Here is an 18659-nt window from a genome sequence, read left to right as displayed (position 1 = left end):
TACAACGTAAAATGACTTGACTTTACATAAGTTGGAGTTGGAAGATAAAAAAAGAAAGTGATAAAGCTATCCATCCAAAAATATCCAGTAAGCGGATAAAATAAGATTGTAACAGACAACAACAACAGAGAGGCTTCTTCTTCTTCTTCTTCTTCTTCTTCTTCTTCTTCTTCATCTTCCTCTTGTTGTTAGAAATGGAAGCTCTACATATATCTGCAATTTCACACACTTATACACACACAACTCTAACTGTTCCAAGCACCTTCAACTCTCCAAGAAAATCAACAACACATGTCTGCACCACCTCTTCTTTTACCAAATCTCCTCTACTGCAATCTAGCTATAATTCTTCCACTGTAAGTCATACTTGTACTTCTACAGCATCTGTTACTGTAATTATCCGGCATTTGTTTGATTGCTGTCTTTTTTGTAATGTTTTAATTTTCTGTTATTTTGTTCACCAGAGACAACTATGGGGATTTGTATACTCTTCTAGTCCTAATACTAGGAGCAATGACTTGCGTCGTGGCAGTTTAGTAATTAGAGCTGAAATGTTTGGACAGCTCACTACTGGTCTCGAATCTGCTTGGAACAAGCTCAAAGGAGCAGGTTTACCACTTTACATACTAGTTTTCTTTTAATTTACAAGTTACGAGAGCCGGTGATTTCTAGTATCCGTGATCTATAACTGTTTTTTTATTTGAGTTTGTAGCCTAAAATGGTTTGTATTGAAAATTTGAAACATGACCCTATAAATTGTATATGGAATTGTTGTTTGATTGAGTTCCTATTGTTCTATGTAATGACTTGAATGTGGATTTTGCATATTGACAAGGAATGTTTGAGTGACTTGAATGTGGATTGTTGCTTGTATTGAATGTTTGAAAGTTGTTTGAGCTATGTTCCGACTTTGCTGATTATAGAAATGATGTGTTTATGGTTTAGAGACATTGACAAAAGAAAATATTGTGGAACCAATGAGAGACATTAGACGCGCTCTTCTGGAAGCAGATGTGAGTTGTTCCAAACTAATTTAAATTAAGGAAAGCAAAAGTTGCATCACGTTAAAATACAAGCGACTCAACTATGTTGTTTCCAGGTTAGCCTTCCTGTCGTACGCAGGTTCATCCAATCTGTAAGTGAACAAGCTGTTGGTGTTGACGTAACTCGAGGAGTAAAGCCAGATCAACAATTGGTCAAAGTAAGTGGTTACACAACTTACCCCATTTTATACAGAGATAATATAAGCAAATAATTTAAAATTCTCTTTACCCTTTCTGTAAAGTCAGACGATTTTTTTTGATAATTTTGAAGCTTGGAATGCTAGTACACAGAGATTGATAGCATTTTCCCTATTTTAAGATGTTTATTAGTGGCTGGCTATATCTGGCATCGTAGGATACCATGATATTGCAGAATACTATAATCAATCTCTTATCTTAGAAGGAAAGCATTGAGCCAAATACTGTTTCTTCTGTTTATGGTAATTACTATATAAGTGAATTCGTGAACTTATATAATGTTCCTTTCTTTAGTGAGGTACGGCTGTACTGGCTGAATTTTTCTTATTATAGTCGATTGGCATGTACTTCACCTTTAAAGATAAGGACTAAAGATAAAGAATTAGCTTATCTCGGGTATGCTTCTAGTATATTGACGTACCTTTTCCTAGAATTACTGATAGCACGCCCAAGTGGTGAAAATTTTGATCTCTAGACCATCTTTACAGACTCTTTACTTTGACTAATCTCCAATATAGTATCGTACAATCAAATCAAATTCCCGTTGTTGCCAACTCAAACCTGTATGATTAACCACATTTCATCTGAATGAGTACACCTCATTTCACTCGACCAATTTTCAGTTCACTTATTCTATGAACGATAACACCTTATTTCATAAATGTTGTGAGCATTTCACTTGCTTAGGGTCTAACTAATCACAATAAGACCAATAGCAACAGCGGAAACAAAAAAGTTACAAAAATTAGCGTAACACTTACTAATACTGTATGTACTGAGGTTACTATAATGGATGCAAGCTCAGTAATGTAATTTGTCTTATAGGGAAGGTACTAATCTATGTATTCGTATTATGCAGATTGTAAGTGAGGAACTTGTTAAATTGATGGGTGGAGAGGTTTCTGAACTATCTTTTGCCAAATCTGGGCCTACTGTAATTTTATTGGCAGGTCTACAAGGTGTTGGAAAGACAACAGTCAGTGCCAAGTTAGCGGTGTACCTTAAGAAGCAGGTGTTTAAGAATTTGTTTTTCTTCCCTCACTTCGAATACCAAGCAACACTCACAATTGTACACATCTGCAATATCATTTTTGTTACACAGAAAATGAGACTATCAGTCTAGGTGACCTTTGTCTTTGTAATTAACATGTATTACAGGGCAAGAGTTGCATGCTGATTGCTGGAGATGTATACAGACCTGCTGCAATTGATCAGCTTCTTATTTTGGGCAAACAGGTTACCAACTTTTTTCTTTAAAAGATAATATCTGTTTATTTTATGTAGATCTATGTTAAAGTCTTGCACATGGAAGTCCTTCAATATAGGAACTTGATATATCCAAAGTCCGATTCCTTATTTTTTTTCAAATGCATCGACTTGGGATTATTACCGGTGTTTTTTCTTTCTTTTTTTTCTTTATCTTCTTCAAGTTGGTAGAAAGAGTCATTGATTTTTACGGACTTACTTTGTGTCACGTGTCGGGAGATCTCTGTAACTCCAAATGCACTAGTTAGTCTTCCTCGTAACTTCTATAGTTTTTTTCCCGTTGGTAAGTAGCTATTTAAAATTTCAAAAGCAGCAAGTATTCACATTGAATATCAGTCAAATCATTCTCATAGCCAGTGTATCTTTCGAACAGGTAGAGGTGCCGGTTTTTTCAATGGGCACTGAGGTAAAACCAGCAGAAATAGCGAGGAAGGGTCTTATAGAGGCTAAAAAGAAAAATGTTGATGTTGTCATAATGGATACGGCTGGAAGACTTCAGGTTTTCCACTGCATTCATTATTCTAGAGATGGTTAAATTATATCTTTGCTGTTTACCGGAAATAAATATTGTTTAAAGTGTCTATGCTATCATCTCTTTATATCAGATAGATAAGGATATGATGGATGAATTGAAAGAGGTAAAACGGGAACTGAATCCCACAGAAGTTTTGCTTGTAGTTGACGCCATGACAGGGCAAGAAGCCGCAGGTACTTGCAGCAGTTATCTGAAATAATACATGACGAATTTTCAAATCTTTTTCATTCGCCTTCAGAAAAACATCATTGTACCATGCAAAATAATCATATTGTATTGAACTAAAACATGAGCATGCATCCCATTTCGACTCGATATGTGGAATCGTCCCTAACTAATATGCTGCAGCCCAATGGGCACCTATCCTTTCCTTTACTCTTGACCTGGTACTGCGAGTGACTTGTGTTGGTATATAACTATCCAAAATCCCATGCGTGTAAATACTACTAATTAGGGCAATGATTTCTCTCTTGTTTGTCTGCTCCTGTCATCCCATATGGTTTTACTGACACATCGTAATTACTTTTGACGTATTTTTGTAAACACGGATATTAAGACATATGTTTTCTGGTATTATCTTATCTGCTTTTCGCACGATTTAATTATTATTCATCTATTTGTAAAAACAGATACTATTAGCCAACAAAGGGTTGGTGCACTGGTGGGGCTCTTGCCTCCTCTGGAGGTCAAGGGTTCGACCCTGGGTTTGCGTGAGTTTACTTAGCAAAAAAAAAAAGATACTATCATGCATCTCTTGACGTCCTTGTTAAATGTGCAGCTTTGGTCACCACTTTCAATCTTGAAATTGGAATCACTGGTGCCATTTTAACAAAACTAGACGGGGATTCAAGAGGTGGAGCAGCTTTGAGTGTGAAGGAGGTCAGCCTTTGTTATCTTGTGACTTCTGATGGATTGTGTTTAATGAACAACTCTACAAACAATAGTTCATATATATGTTAAAGCAATTAAGAGAACTAAAGGAAACAGTTATTGTATATTTTGTTTAGATCTTCTTCAGTACTGTTCAAATTGGGTATGGGTTTGCGAGTAATCCCTAGAACAGAGAGATGGTGAACTTACCTACAACCAAAAAGAAATTACCCTTAATTATGCATACCAACTGTAATTACGTAGAATATCAAGAATTTAAGTGACTTGGGTGTTTTGAGTTGAAATTATTACTCAACTTAGTAAAGTGTAAATTGTAGCACGTTAAATTGATAGCTAGCGATTGGCTATGACAGGTGTCGGGAAAGCCAATTAAGCTTGTAGGACGAGGAGAACGAATGGAGGATCTTGAGCCATTTTACCCTGATCGTATGGCAGGGCGCATACTGGGAATGGGAGATGTTCTATCGTTTGTGGAAAAAGCACAAGAAGTTGTGAGTGTCGAAATTTAGCTCTGTTTCCGTAGCTTAATAAATTCTGATGGCTTCTTATTGACTCTTGGATAGATGCGCCAAGAGGATGCTGAAGATATACAGAAGAAAATAATGAGTGCAAAGTTTGACTTCAACGACTTCCTGAAGCAAACTCGTGCAGTTGCACAGATGGGATCCATGTCTCGTGTTCTTGGAATGATTCCTGGCATGGGAAAGGTACTGTACAGCGTCTGTTATTGAAGTGAATACTACTTGTCAATTGAGAAATTTACTTTCAGTTTTTTCATTAAAAGTATTTCTCAGAAACAAATATGCATCTTCGGTTTATCTATATTTTTATATGCATACCTAGCAAAATATCGACTTAGCAGATCCTGTTTACTTTTTTAATGCTTTGTAGAAAGCACAATACGTTATACTCTTTGTATTATTTTAAGCAGGTTACTCCTGCTCAAATTAGAGAGGCAGAGAAGAGCTTAAAGATAATGGAGGGGATGATTGAAGCAATGACCCCAGGTGTTTTTTCCTTGACAATCAGATTTTTTGACTATTTGCTTCTTTTGTTCTGTTTCTGTGTGTTGAGACATTCCACAACTTTTGCTAAACATTACAGAAATGTAAAAAAAGAAAAGAAAAAAAAAGAAGATTTAACAAATGATATTAGATAAAGAAATAACCTAATTTCAAAGATCTCATCCTTCAACTCACCGTCTTATTACTTGCGTATGTTCTGAACAACTTGGTTTATTATGTAGACTTAGAATTTTTAACTTTAGTTTGTTATGGTAGAGCTTGCGGCTTCAATAGTAGCTCTACACTTCATTTAGTAGAAAGAAATTAGGATAATGCTGTCATCTGTGTGCGTGTTTGTGATATATGTCAATACTTAGAGATTGGTGTATTACGGATATTTATATTGATAGCAATGCTAGTGAGATTGTTCATCAAAGCTTTCAAACATGGAACTTGTCTTGTAAAACCTACTAACTTGCCTAGCTTTGTACAGAGGAAAGGGAGAAACCAGAACTTTTGGCCGAATCCCCAGCTCGTCGAAAGCGAGTTGCTCAAGATTCGGGGAAAACAGAGCAGCAGGTACCTAGAAGTGCCAGGATGATTTGAATTTAAATTACTGGTCCAAGTAATGCTGGCCTTCTGTTCAGTTTTCTCTTCATTTTATGTTATTCCTTCTTCATTTTATGTTATTCCAATATCAGATGTATTTTCTCAGTATTCATTAGTATGACTGAATTAGGTGAATCAACTTGTTGCTCAATTATTTCAAATGCGAGTACGTATGAAAAATCTGATGGGTGTCATGGAAGGCGGATCTGTTCCTGCTCTGAGCAATCTTCAGGAGGCTCTTAAATCTGAGCAGAAGGTGCCTATCTTTAGTTTTTTGTTGCACCTACATATGTGTATGGATATTGAGTTATACTCATGCATAACTTCGTGATTTTTCTAATTTTTACAAGTACGATTTCTGAGTCCATAATTCTGCCATGTTACTCATACATTTCCCGTTCCTCATATCTGCCAAGTGTATCGGACCAAAGTATAAGCCTTGCATCATCGCTGCAAAGTTCTAGACTACAGCGGTCAGCCAAACACATTTGCATGATAAATATCAAGGTTTTCTCTGTGGCAGTAACCCAGATATATATAATCAGTAAATTTGATATTTTGAAAACTATCACAAACTATGTCAAATGTGTCCTTTACTTGTAAAAAGTTCTTTAAAGAATTTTTGACATGTATAGCTGTTTTTCCAGACAAAAACTACCATTATTGTCTGTTTTATCATGTTAAGCGAAAACCCTAAAGAATTTATCTGTGCAGGTGTTGCAAATTATTTATATTACATGTGTTATGTGTAGGGACCTGTTCTAGACTCCTCTTTATATATAATATATATGTAAAATAATTATTTTGTAGGCTTCCAGAAGAGTATGAGATCAGAATAACTATTGATATTTTTATTGATAAACATGTACAAATAACTAGGTGATATTCGAGAGATCACCCACTCTCCAACATACAAACATACACATTTCAATCCTATTTCTTCCTGCCTCAAACATACAAATGGCTTCCCTATTTATAACTCCAACATCTACTCGTAAACCTTAAATTAAATCTGAAATATTATTATTCCCACTAAATCCTCCCTTTCAAATTGGTAATTGATGCACACACTAATTAGTAGATTTCTAACTGATGCAATATCTATTCTGCTTATTAACTCTGGTTCTGCAGAAAGGGCCTTGTTTATCGATCGTCCTTCTAGTAGTAAGACTAAATGGATGAATCTCTGTGAACACCACTTGAAAAACAGATGAGAGAGCATTGACTTTGACTATTGTAATGGCCATTTCTAAGTTATGTGTAATGTAGTTAGAATCGTTTATGCACTAGAGGCATGGTAGAGGAAGATCTACTAAACAGGAAGTAGCTTATGTATTATATTCCAGTATTCCCATTTTCTTTTGCTTTTAAGTCTAACTCTTTAGTATCTAATCTGTATGTCTGTGCATTACAGCATTAGATATGTTAATGTTCCTGTAGTTAAATTAATTTTCTTGCATCTATTCTCTCCCGTTTCCTGATTATGAAAAACAGTTTAGACTTGCTTGTCATAAAATGTTATGATATGCACTATATAGACGTTTTTTAGAGGCTTGACTTATAACTGTAAGAAATCTCTGTGAAAACTTATTGAACTCTCTATACTATTTGCTAAGCTGAAAATTTCGCTTTTAAGTGCTTCCATTGAGAATTTTTCATTATTGTGTTAGGCTCCTCCCGGTACTGCCAGGAGGAAGAGAAGATCACAGTCAAGGAAGCAATTTGCAGACTCAACATCGGCCATGCCTAGTCCTCGTGGTTTTGGGTCCAAATAACTCGGGTCTTGGCTCCTTTGTTCGTAGATTAGCTTGGATCTTCTAGCAAACATAATTTGTAATCATATCATACAAGTAGAGACCGTTATAGGGATAAAGTGTAAAACACATTTTTGGCCCTGTTAAATATTTCAGCTATAACTGTGAAGCTGCCTTCTAGATTTTGTATGCTTGGAATAGAACAGAATTCCTCTAAAGTGATATCATTGGAATGTACTAGGATGTCCTGGTTCCTAGCATTGACCGGTACAATGCATGTTCGCAAGTACATGTGTAAATTTTCGGTGATATAGTTACGAGAAAAAATAGTGAAAAAATATTGGAGAACAAACATCCTTTCCTTACTTAGACGGACCAGTTACTTAACATGGTATCGGTTTAGGGAGCTCCGGTTTATTTAATTTAAATATTGTTTGTTAATATTGGTTGCATTATCAGAGTTCGATTTAGGGAGAGACTCGGGTTCGAGTACTCCCATCCCAATTTATTTAATTTAAATATTATCGGGAGTGTTAAAGAATATAAGATTTTGTTCGGGTCTTTCTTTATCACCTTCCATTTCTTATTAGACAAAGTCTTGATTCACCATAAAGAGTAGGTTAACTTATATAATAATATTATTATTAAATATTTTCATTATTATAATATTTTATTTATTATAATATATATCCCTTTATTATTGTTTACTTGATTACGTAAGAAAAATTCCCATTATAATTAAGAGCAAGTGCAGTTGTAATAATATCATATTTTTCTCTACTCTAAATACTTTATCAACAAGATGGAGCCACAACTCATACATAATGTGATGCGAGCTCGAGACTTAGCTCGCACCCCTCTATATTTCCAGGCTCGTTCTTCTTCTAGTGTGGCCTATATTTAATCTTTCTAAAAGTATACTACGGGTCGGATCCTTAACCTTATTGTAACATTTCAATTTTAAATGGGCCTCCGAAAATCAGGTATAAATAAATAAATATTGAGTGGGATAAACAAATAAGTGAAAAGAAGCTGTTGAGAAAAGGAGCAGGAAGAGGAACACTCATTTTAAAATCATCAGAATTAGCTGTATTTTGAAAACCACCAGTAAATTTATTTTTTTACAGATATTTTACCCCTGTTAAATTCTAATTCCATTCAGTTACAACCCGAAAACTGGGGGATAGGAGCAGAAGTTTTAGCAAACAGTTGGGGGCATCGCTGTAATTCCACATCCTTTGAAAACAATGACATCACATTTCTCCTAAAAAAAATCCTCTACCTGACTGACTGACTGACATTTAACAGAACCGCCGGCGGGAAATAAATCACTCACCGTTCTTAATTTTCCGGCATGATCACTCAAACTCACACCCATTCTTCATCTTTCACACCCTTCTTCCACATCAAATATAAACCCCACCCATCCAATTATCTCAAATGTCATCGCTCAAATCATTCTCTAAACCCCATTAAATCATCTCAAAAGCCCATTAATTTATCCCCAAAAATCTCATCTTTACACTCAATCAAACCTTTTGTGACTTCAGAATGGGAAAATATTTTCAAGGGCTGGCTCTGCAGTGCAGTGTCAGTGTATTCTTTGTCGAAAATCGTGCCCCGGGTTGGAGAATTCTCCACTGTGATGAGTAGAGGAGGTGTAGATGGATTGAGAAAGGAGGGATTGAAGATTGGAGGCTTGTTTTTGGTTTTAGTTGTTGCGAGTTACGGACAGCAAGCGTTTTTGTGGGATGCTGCTTTGAATTGTGTGTATAAGATTAGAGTTCATGTCTTTGATAGGGTTTTGGAGAGGGATTTAATGTTTTTTGAATGTGGTAATGGTGTTTCTTCGGGTGATATTGCATATCGGATCACTGCTGAGGCTTCTGAGGTTGCGGATACTGTTTATGCTCTCTTGAATGTGAGTGAGAATCAGCTATTACATTGTCCTAATTGTTGTTGTTTAGTACTTGTGTAGCTAAGTTCTTTTATTAACATTTTGTATATGCTTTTGATCTGATTTGGTTTGGTTTCTATGTTTTGTAGACTATAGTACCAAGTACTTTGCAGTTATCAGCTATGGCAACTCAAATGCTGGTTAACAGCCCGATGCTCTCCCTCATTTCTGTTTTGGTGAGGAAGCATAAAACTAGTAAAATTATTTGAATTTGTAGCATAAAGTTCGAGAAGGCCATTTCAATCTTATACGATATTTATGATAATGATACAATTTGGAAACTGCAAGTTATTCTTAGAAACCTGTATTTCTGACTACATCACTAGGTCTGCAAGAAATTATGCTTCTTGTACCCTTATGTTGCCTTAAAAGTCAAGTCACTTTCTCAAGTTGGTTGAAGGTTTAAATTTTTTTCAGCATTCTTGCAGGTAATTCCGGCAATGACTCTTGTCATTACTTATCTTGGGGAAAAACTTCAAAAGATCTCAAAGGAGGGGAATATTAGTATTGCTGCTCTCTCAGCTTACCTGAATGAGGTATATACATAATATATGTACAAGTAATGGACCAGAATAATTCCATCAGAACATACTCTAGCAGCTCTCATCCCTTCTCTTTTTCTGTGGTTTCTTTTGCCTGCTATTCCGCTTCCTGGAAAGTTTATGTTTTTTGAATTGTTACAAGTTCCAATTGATGTTCACAAGCATGTTGTTGAAGTATTCTTGATCATCTTTCCTACTGGCCAATGCACCTTATTAGCCTGCATTCTTTTCTTACAGGTCCTGCCATCAATACTTTTTGTGAAAGCAAACAATGGAGAGCCCTCCGAGAGTCTTAAGTTTCAACGGCTTGCTTGTGTGGACCTCTCTGAACGATTAAAAAAGAAGAAAATGAAGGCCCTTATACCTCAGATAGTACAAATAATATACTTTGGGGTGTTATTTATATTGTGCTTTGGCTCTTTGGCAGTTTCAGGGGGCTCTTTTGATTGCTCTCGCCTAGTTGCTTTTATGACATCCCTGGTTCTCCTGATTAAGCCAATACAGGTCCTTCTATTTTTAAAAGACTTTTTTGTCCATAATTTCAACGTTCGAGAGTGTTGAATTTTTGTTCTTGTAGCTATAATTATTTAATCTTCCCATGGGCTTAATCAATAAGTTTAAGCTGTCTCTAGGTATTCTGATTTTGGGGTATTTTTAGAACTGGGCAAGAAGTTGATGTCTTGAATATAGAATTACTGATGCAGGACAGCAGGTCAGAAAGCCCAAAGAAAGAAAGTATTTCGGAGCAATATAATAGGCTTTGGAAGCCCTTTTATTAGAATAACCTACAATAGGATTAGTTACATTATAATTGATAATATAAATGTTTGGGTAGAAGGATCCTAAAGTTACCTTTAGGTAATCTCTCAGAGTTAGCTACATTATATTCTCCGTCTTACTTTTATTTAGCATCTAAATCCAACACTTGTCAAGTATCAATATACCTATACTATATGTACATGTGCATGTCATCTTAAAAACTTCAACATACAAGTTCACCTCAAAATGAATACATGATTACATATATATAATATAAGTAGTGGTGCTAGGTGGTTCAAGATACACGAGTTAAATACACTTAACTTCAGGAAATTGCCCTAAGGTAACTTTAGGTTCCTTTTACCCTGTATATTTTAGAGTTTTTTTTGGTCAAGGTATATTTTAGAGTTTTAGTTTTATTAAAAAAGTAGATTATTATATCCTGACAAAAAAGTAGATTATTATATGTGGGAGTTTAATCATTGTAATTTAGCGGAGTTATTATTATTGAGGATTATATTGAGTTTTTTTTAAATATCTCGTGCAAGAGAATTCTTGCCATTAACCCAAATAGTCCCAAAATCCGCCCCTATCCCCCATCAAATGAATTGTTGAGATTGCCAATTTCTTTGCTTACATTCAGCAATTTCTGGGAGTAATCAGCCAAAGTTGGCTGGCTGAAATAGGTTGGAAGAGGTAGTAGATGGGAACTTTGGCCACGTGTAGTTTGTCGAGTTTGTATACTTGTGTTTTGATTATTGAACTCTAGACCTATTAATCTGCAAGTTCTAACTTCTTCTTTTTCCTAAAATGTTTTTTCAGTATTTGCTTATGAATTCTTATTCTTAACATCATTTTGTTGTTCTTGCCAATTACCATATATAACATGAACGTTGTTCCTTCATCTTTGTCCTTCTTACTGAAGTCTCTATGCGAAGCATAAATGCATAATTATATTATTCGCCCCAGTTAAATTATGCTGTCAGCAATTAAGCTTAGTTTGCTATATTTTTTTTTACGAATTTACGATTAATTTATCCCCAAATTGTATTTCCTTTTTCTTTTTATAAAATATAGTTACAACAATTAACCTTTTTTGACAATACATTATTTTATTATTATAGCATGCTTAGTATCTGACCAAGGTATCTCCCTAACAACTTCCTTGCAAGTCATATCAAGTACCTTCTATATTTAACTGACGAGTATTCAAATATAAATCCATTTATCTGTATTTAGATGATCATTATGTTTTTTTATCTTTACTCTAGATTCTAGAATACTCCGTACGTGAGACGTGCAATGTTATAGTAGCTATTTTACATAGATTTAGACATTCTTATAGACGCTGTGAGAAATTTATCTTAGCAGTAAGTTTGTCTCTTCTATCCTTGTTTGCAAATGTTGGTCATTACATATATTTGGTATTGGTGTTCTCTTGATAAGCTCTGCTAGTTTTCTGCCATAAGTGCTCTATGTTATTAACTTATTACCATTCAGCCTCTGAGGAGATTGAGATATCACACAGGATATGGGTAAAGCGTATAATGAGTTAAAGCAAGGAGAACCAGCTATAGAACGTTTGTTTGACTTGTCAAGGTTCAGATCTCAGGTAAACACTACATCTGCGGACACAAGTAAATCTATCATATACCTAATGCTTTATATATAAATTTATGGCCTCTTTATCTAAAATGAAAGATGTGAGGGTATATGGTCTTCTATAGGATTATTTATCCCCAAACTGATCAAAATGAAGTGTCCTTATTGACTGCGATCAATATTATTTACCAGACCCGGTTGGGCATCTTCTGCGCATTGTATATATATCTTATATTAAAAGGTTTAGATCTCTGCATTACTAGATATTCCATGGATGGATAATATTTGCAAATAGATATATGTTTGACATCCTCCCTCTTTTTTCTTTCAAGTGTTTGTGTGAGTGTGCGCATGTTTACATATCTATCATACCTCCATTACTATTTACTTGTCTTTCTAACTTTGCTAGCATTTTTTGATATTTCTATAAAATCTCAATATTCTTGTATAGTTTAAATTTCAATTGAATAATTTAATGTAAAGTTAAAAGTGTTATTAAAATAAAAAAATTATGTAAACAGTATCATGTGATATATCCATTTCTACAAATCACAAAATTTTCTAAAAAAGTCAAAAGGTACAAGTAAATAGTAAGACGTGGAGTATAAAATTAAAATCATCTGTTTTACGGTGTATATAAGTACCGTTGCCAAGGTAGACAATATTTTTTTGTGCCAAGATTTAATCCATTGATGACTTGCTTACTTTTAATTATATGTACAGATGATTGAGAAATCAGATGCAGTTGATTTAGACTCTGTGAGAGGCGATATAACATTTCATGACGTCTCTTTTGGATATGGAGAAGGAATGCCTCTTGTGTTAGATGGATTAAGTCTCCATATTAAAGCAGGAGAGACGGTAGCTCTAATTGGGCCTTCCGGAGGGGGGAAGACAACCTTTGTTAAGCTGCTGCTTCGTCTTTATGATACTGTTTCTGGTGAGTAATCTCTTTATGCGAATTTCTTTAGCATAATGTACAATATTGGCATATAGTGTGAATGTATATGTCCTTTATCTGTTACAGGTTGTATTAACATAGATGATAATAACATAAAAAATATGCGACTGGGAAGCCTGAGGAGACATGTTGGTCTGGTTTCGCAGGATGTTGTAAGTAGATGGCAACGGAATAAAATTCCTGTAATATTTTATTTTCTTCATTAGCTTAACTACGATTTCCGCTAAGCTTTTACTTTGTTCAACAACAGTACAACACTTCTAGCTACTTTACTATTAGCCTGGGTTATAATCTCTCTTTTGAGAAATGGCACAGATTGTTTCTAATGTTTTAACATGTACCTATAATCTTTTCAAGAGTTTAGTGGCATCTATTTAACTTGAATTTTCCATTAGACCCTCTTCACAGGGACGGTTGCTGAAAACATTGGGTACAGGGACATATTGACTAAAATTGACATGGAGAGGGTGGAGGCTGCAGCAAGAACTGCAAATGCAGATGAATTCATTGATAGACTACCACAAAGATATGCTACCAATATTGGAGCCAGGGGGTCAACATTAAGTGGTGGCCAAAGGCAAAGGTCTGGCTTCCAACTATTAAACTGTTAAATTTTAATCAAGAATAACTTTATTAGTTAGAATTATATAACAACTTGAGAGCAAGGCATCCTCTTCGGACTCTCTATCAATCATAGTATCAAATCTACTTTTTGCCTCTGAACTTCCATTCAGATTTCTGTTTTCTTAATAGGGTTTATTTAGGTAAATGCAGGGGGTTAGAGCATCCCATTACAAAAGCTTATCAGTTACTCACTTACTCTGTTATAATGTCTACATCTAATTGGTGAATAAAAGATTCCTCCTATTTTTAGTTACTGGTACAGCTGAAGTAGAGACTATTTCATGGATGCATCGGGTTATTTGGTTGGGGACCTGCATCACTATCTCGAATCCCTATGGATGCTTGTACACTTAACTTTTGTTTGTCACAGGTTAGCAATTGCGAGGGCACTTTATCAGAATTCATCCATTCTGATTTTAGACGAAGCAACATCTGCTTTAGATAGTCGGTCTGAGCTATTGGTCAGAGAAGCTGTCCAACGCTTAACAGAAAACCACACTGTAAGGATTAATTGGTTCCCTGATTCTTGGTTGCCTGAATTCTTCTTTGTTCTGCGTTTACCAACCCTTATTCACCAGTTAAGTATCCGGTAAATTGAGGGTCCTAATGTTCATATTGTAGGTACTGATCATTGCTCACCGTCTGGACACAGTTCTGATGGCAGAACGAGTATTACTTCTTGATGCCGGAAAGCTGAAAGAAATATCTCGCTCATCTCTTCAAGTTGATGAGAAGAATTCTTTAACCTCAGCTGGGCTTGTAATATGATAGCAGCATGTGACCTTCACCGGGCTCAATTGTTCAATATTATGGTGCTATCAGTGGCGAAATTCTGGGTTTGCAGGACGCGAAACTACTTCTAGGGTACTTGCTGTGGATGCCAATCTTATCACTTTAGCATCCGGCTTCGAAAGAAAGCTGGTTGCAGTGTGGAAACTGCATTTTGGTTCAAATAAGTGTCAACACTTCCAAGACATTCTCATTTTTCCCTCTTTAGGTTTAGCTTCTGTATTGACCCCACGAAATAATGCCTTCTTAGGTGGTTCTTGTGTAATTATCTTTGTAGCTCTAGATATTTAGTGTGCATACATCATGTTTGGATGAAAAATGATATGAAAACATTGTTTACACTTGTACTGCATGTTTTTTAAAATAATAATTTGTGCGTCTTAAAAGTGCAAAAGCAGAGTGGATACACAGTTAGATCAAGATGAGCTTAACTTCCAATATGGTTATATAAGACTTTCCCTCACTTGGAATTTCTTATTACTTTTTGGAAGCTGGATGGCTATGGAAAACTTTACGATTATATCCAAACAAATATAACAAAGTACATATAGAATGAGGAATAAATTTATATTTTACCAAATGCTAGATTTGTAAGTTACCAAGGAAATAAATACTACTAGCAGACTACAGAGGGTGGAGACCTTATTCTCAACACTAAACAAACATTAATAAAGCAAATAAATATTTCAATTCAAAACATCCTAAAGATAGAATACTATTTCAATGTTAACACACTGTTGTTTTCATGTCTCAGGAAGTCTTGTGGCTGCGCTGATACTATCGACGCCTATATGCATCTGGAAAGTCGTATCCCACACCTAGTTAAGTCTGGCTAAATAACCTGCAAATGAAACAGATGAGGATGTCAATAGATAGGGAAAAAACAAACAAGTTGGACCACTACTTCAAGGAAGTAATGGAAGATAAATTGCATTTCCTTATATATACCAACTGTTTTTCTGTAGAAGTTCACCTTCTAAACTACTATATACTAGAACCTCTTACAAAATAAAAAGAAATACACAAAGCTTGAAATTGGAAAGTGGCAACGCAGTACATGTGTATTTTACAGTTCCACTTTGATATCAGCTCAACTTACAGGTTATTAGAATAGGCAACACATTAAATTTAACTACTAATCAGAAGTTTAAGATAGGAAAGTAACATATTTGTAGTTACACTCTTACAAGAAGGAATGAACAAATCCACCATCTACCAGGAACCTATTGTCAGTATTCGAATTTCAAGCTAATTCTACAGTTTAAAAAACAACCTACTTCTCCACCTAACTAAAGTGTAAGATTGTAAAACAACATTTGCGCAAATAGGTTACGGAAGCAAAGACATGTAATCCTACTTCTCAGGTATACACTCACACTTTTTAAAGTCACTCCGATATGTAGTCTCGTGTCTTATGTCAAATAGCAAAGTAACATCCAGAGGATGTGTAAATTTCTTCCCCTGTGTGAATCATAAGTTTAATGACAACTACAGAATCATAAAAGTTGAGAATTCAACTCATTTATTTCTTGATTTCATCAGATGTTGCAGAGAAGAACAAACAGATACGTAGAACTCTGCACCACAAAATGAATTGTTACTTTCTTATTGCCAAGTACACTACACAATGTTTAAGAGAGTGTTGCTGGAGAAAGTTACCTGCTTATCTAACTCTTTACAAAGTCTGTGAAGTCCTCTGGTGGTTCAATCCAAATACTTTCGAAAGGATCTTGTTCTCCCCAGTCATGACACTGCTTTTTAGGATAGTACCTACCGTGATCAAGAGAATATGAAATGCATCTCTTTCCATAAAAGCGAACTTTGGTAAAATAAACACTGTTTCTCATTACTCCAAGAAGATCTGTTCTAGCATGAGATGTTAAGAAACTAGCAAAGAGTGTTACACCTCCTAGTGTATTCATCTCTGTCCAATTTGTCTGCTCAAGCTTATATACAATAGGGTTTTCATTCTCACAAGTGTATATTACGAGGATATCGCCTTGGTACTCTGTCATAAACTTTCCCTTCCACCAATTTTTTGAATAGAAGTTTTCTGGACATTTAGGTGGGGGCACGCCACAGACAGTCCAAGTATGTTCTTGCGTATCATAAATCCCTAGCCATCCAGTTAGACTTAGACAATAAAAGAGCCCATTGCTAAAGACAAGCTTGTTCCAAATACTGCTAACAAATGGCAAGCGATTGCGGTAATTAACTGTACTCCACTGTGTTGCTGTTGGGTTACATGTGCTAATAGAAACAACGGTTGGGCTTACATGTCTAACCGTAAAAACAAGGCAGTTAGGAGACGTGGGAGCAGTAGAAAAGGCAACAATTTGGTATGACAGCTCGAATTTGGGTAATTTAATTAACTCCCGTGTAAAAGGATTAAAAAATAATAAACGTTGTGTTATAGGCTTGTACAGAAGTATCCAATTATCTTTTGCATAACAAACCCTACAGCTGCGCAACTCCGGAAGCTCTACGAGATATGTCTTGCGCTGACAAGGATCATAGAACTCGAACAACTCGCCATGTTTAGGGAAGTGCATAATCCATGGTGATTTTTGAACCACCCTAACCGAAACAGCCACTGACTGCCATTTCTTGCAAACAGCAGAGATACAAATATTATCCTTCAAAGTCAACCGCGAAATTATCAATTCCAAGAGCTCTGTTGGGAGCTCAGACCATAGTTCAACTGGTTCTCTAACATCCTTATCCAAAATTTGACCATCATTTAATGCTTCAGCTATTCTGCGAAACATAGAATGATGTAAGGTATTAGTCTTAAGCAACTAAACACCTCTCAGCATGTCCGAGCTTAGTACACTATTGTATGGGAAAACATAAGTTAAAAAAGATATAAGGGGCAATGTAACAATCTTATATCAATATCTGGCACTTACAGTAAACTATTAAATGTCATTTTAGTTGCACAATAGTTACTAGTTAAAGTACATGGAACATAATTTGCACAATAGCAAGAGTTCTGGAAAAATGTATCTCAAACAAACCCAAATTTTATAAATCCATCTCATCCAACTACAACCAAGACGGCTTTCTGGCTAAGAAACAACAAATTCAAAAACCCGAAACAATATATACAAACTAGGAAGTACTCAAACAAGATTCTAAATTAATAACCCTAAAAATAATAAGGTAATTAAGAAGTGAATTGTCTAAAGGCCAAACTCACATTAAACTAAAACAATTGAACCCTAACAATCAAGATCAAAGCAATTAAACTAGCAAACAGACTTCAACTCTAATAAATATGAAAAGATCTCGTCATATCAAATAGATTTAACACCATAAAAACTCAGATGTGCTCAACAACTTAATTCAATCACAACGAAAAATTAACAGCATCTGACCAAGACCCTTATGTTAAATTAACAAACAAATCTAATCCAACTCTCAAAATTAAAGATTTTAACAATTTTTTAACAGGCAATTCAAGATTTAACAATGTTAAATAATAAATAAATAAATCACATCATATCATATCACATATGTGGGTAAAATTGGACATAAGAAAACTTACAATTTAAGTTTCCTCTTTTTCCTACCAGCCATAACTGAGCAGGTCGTCCTTGTACAGAATTAGAGATAGATATTTGTATATAATCCTAGCTACTTGAAATGACGGTGGACAAGACTATTGTCAGACAACACGAGTGTATCTTGGGTCTACTCCCCTCACACGTGTCACTGTAGCTTTTATATTATGTGTTTTAGACCACCTTGTTATCATAGGATTCTTCGGAGTTCGTGACACGTGTCCACAATCACAAATTTTTTTATAGGCTCGATGCCTCGATTTCAGGGCCAATGATTTTAGTGTCCGAAACAAAATTATTTCCATATTTAGTAGATACACGGCTGTGCAATGTACTTTGCAGAGTAATAAAATTACGTCTGAAACGATAAAAAAATGTAAAGTTTTTAATTTCTTTTTGTCCGAAATTGTAAAGATATACCGCATGAAATAAGTAACCATTAATTTGTATCAATTTTTCTCGAAAATAAGTGAGAGTATGTAATTAATTTCATATAAAAAATAAGTAATTATTAATTTGTTTCAACAAACGGTTTCACTTGAATTCCCAAACTCTCGAAATA

At 35.1% G+C, this 18659-nt stretch overlaps 3 protein-coding genes across 6 annotated transcripts; 2 read left to right on the top strand and 1 right to left on the bottom strand.

The window, feature by feature from the left end:
• The first annotated feature begins 75 nt into the window (after window positions 1–75).
• Window positions 76–7543, top strand: LOC141690328 (signal recognition particle subunit SRP54, chloroplastic). Of its 2 annotated transcripts, XM_074495082.1 has the most exons (15): window positions 80–356; window positions 465–609; window positions 946–1013; window positions 1100–1201; window positions 2101–2253; window positions 2400–2477; window positions 2881–3006; window positions 3113–3215; window positions 3821–3921; window positions 4287–4424; window positions 4497–4640; window positions 4865–4940; window positions 5431–5516; window positions 5677–5802; window positions 7217–7543. In XM_074495082.1, the coding sequence occupies exons 1-15, from the start codon at window positions 195–197 to the stop codon at window positions 7319–7321; spliced, it is 1713 nt and encodes a 570-aa protein (XP_074351183.1). In that variant the 5' UTR covers window positions 80–194; the 3' UTR covers window positions 7322–7543. The 2 variants fall into 2 exon arrangements, with proteins under 2 accessions (XP_074351184.1, XP_074351183.1); XM_074495083.1 differs by lacking the exon at window positions 7217–7543 and having other exon boundaries at window positions 76–356; window positions 5431–5562; window positions 5677–5808.
• A 942-nt stretch (window positions 7544–8485) lies between these two features.
• Window positions 8486–14919, top strand: LOC141692789 (ABC transporter B family member 29, chloroplastic). 2 transcript variants are annotated; one of them, XM_074497728.1, is made up of 10 exons: window positions 8486–9221; window positions 9347–9433; window positions 9686–9793; window positions 10037–10303; window positions 12087–12170; window positions 12884–13100; window positions 13188–13303; window positions 13517–13704; window positions 14116–14245; window positions 14367–14919. In XM_074497728.1, the coding sequence occupies exons 1-10, from the start codon at window positions 8655–8657 to the stop codon at window positions 14511–14513; spliced, it is 1911 nt and encodes a 636-aa protein (XP_074353829.1). In that variant the 5' UTR covers window positions 8486–8654; the 3' UTR covers window positions 14514–14919. The 2 variants fall into 2 exon arrangements, with proteins under 2 accessions (XP_074353829.1, XP_074353830.1); XM_074497729.1 differs by having other exon boundaries at window positions 8492–9221; window positions 13188–13273.
• Window positions 14920–15080: 161 nt separating this feature from the next.
• LOC141691050 (F-box/kelch-repeat protein At1g57790-like) lies at window positions 15081–18240 on the bottom strand. Of its 2 annotated transcripts, XR_012562772.1 has the most exons (4): window positions 18082–18240; window positions 16194–17291; window positions 15911–16111; window positions 15081–15375 (listed from the first exon to the last, which is right to left on the bottom strand). XR_012562772.1 is itself a non-coding variant. In XM_074495797.1 (3 exons), the coding sequence occupies exons 1-2, from the start codon at window positions 18111–18113 to the stop codon at window positions 16202–16204; spliced, it is 1122 nt and encodes a 373-aa protein (XP_074351898.1). In that variant the 5' UTR covers window positions 18114–18240; the 3' UTR covers window positions 15081–15375; window positions 16194–16201. The 2 variants fall into 2 exon arrangements, 1 of the variants encoding a protein (XP_074351898.1); XM_074495797.1 differs by lacking the exon at window positions 15911–16111.
• Between the last annotated feature and the right edge of the window lie 419 nt (window positions 18241–18659).

This window comes from Apium graveolens, chromosome 10, assembly GCF_009905375.1.
Source record: "Apium graveolens cultivar Ventura chromosome 10, ASM990537v1, whole genome shotgun sequence".
In the NCBI taxonomy this organism is placed as follows: domain Eukaryota; kingdom Viridiplantae; phylum Streptophyta; class Magnoliopsida; order Apiales; family Apiaceae; genus Apium; species Apium graveolens.
Note: the sequence above shows the minus strand (reverse complement) of the source record. Positions and strands in the feature narration are given on the sequence as shown.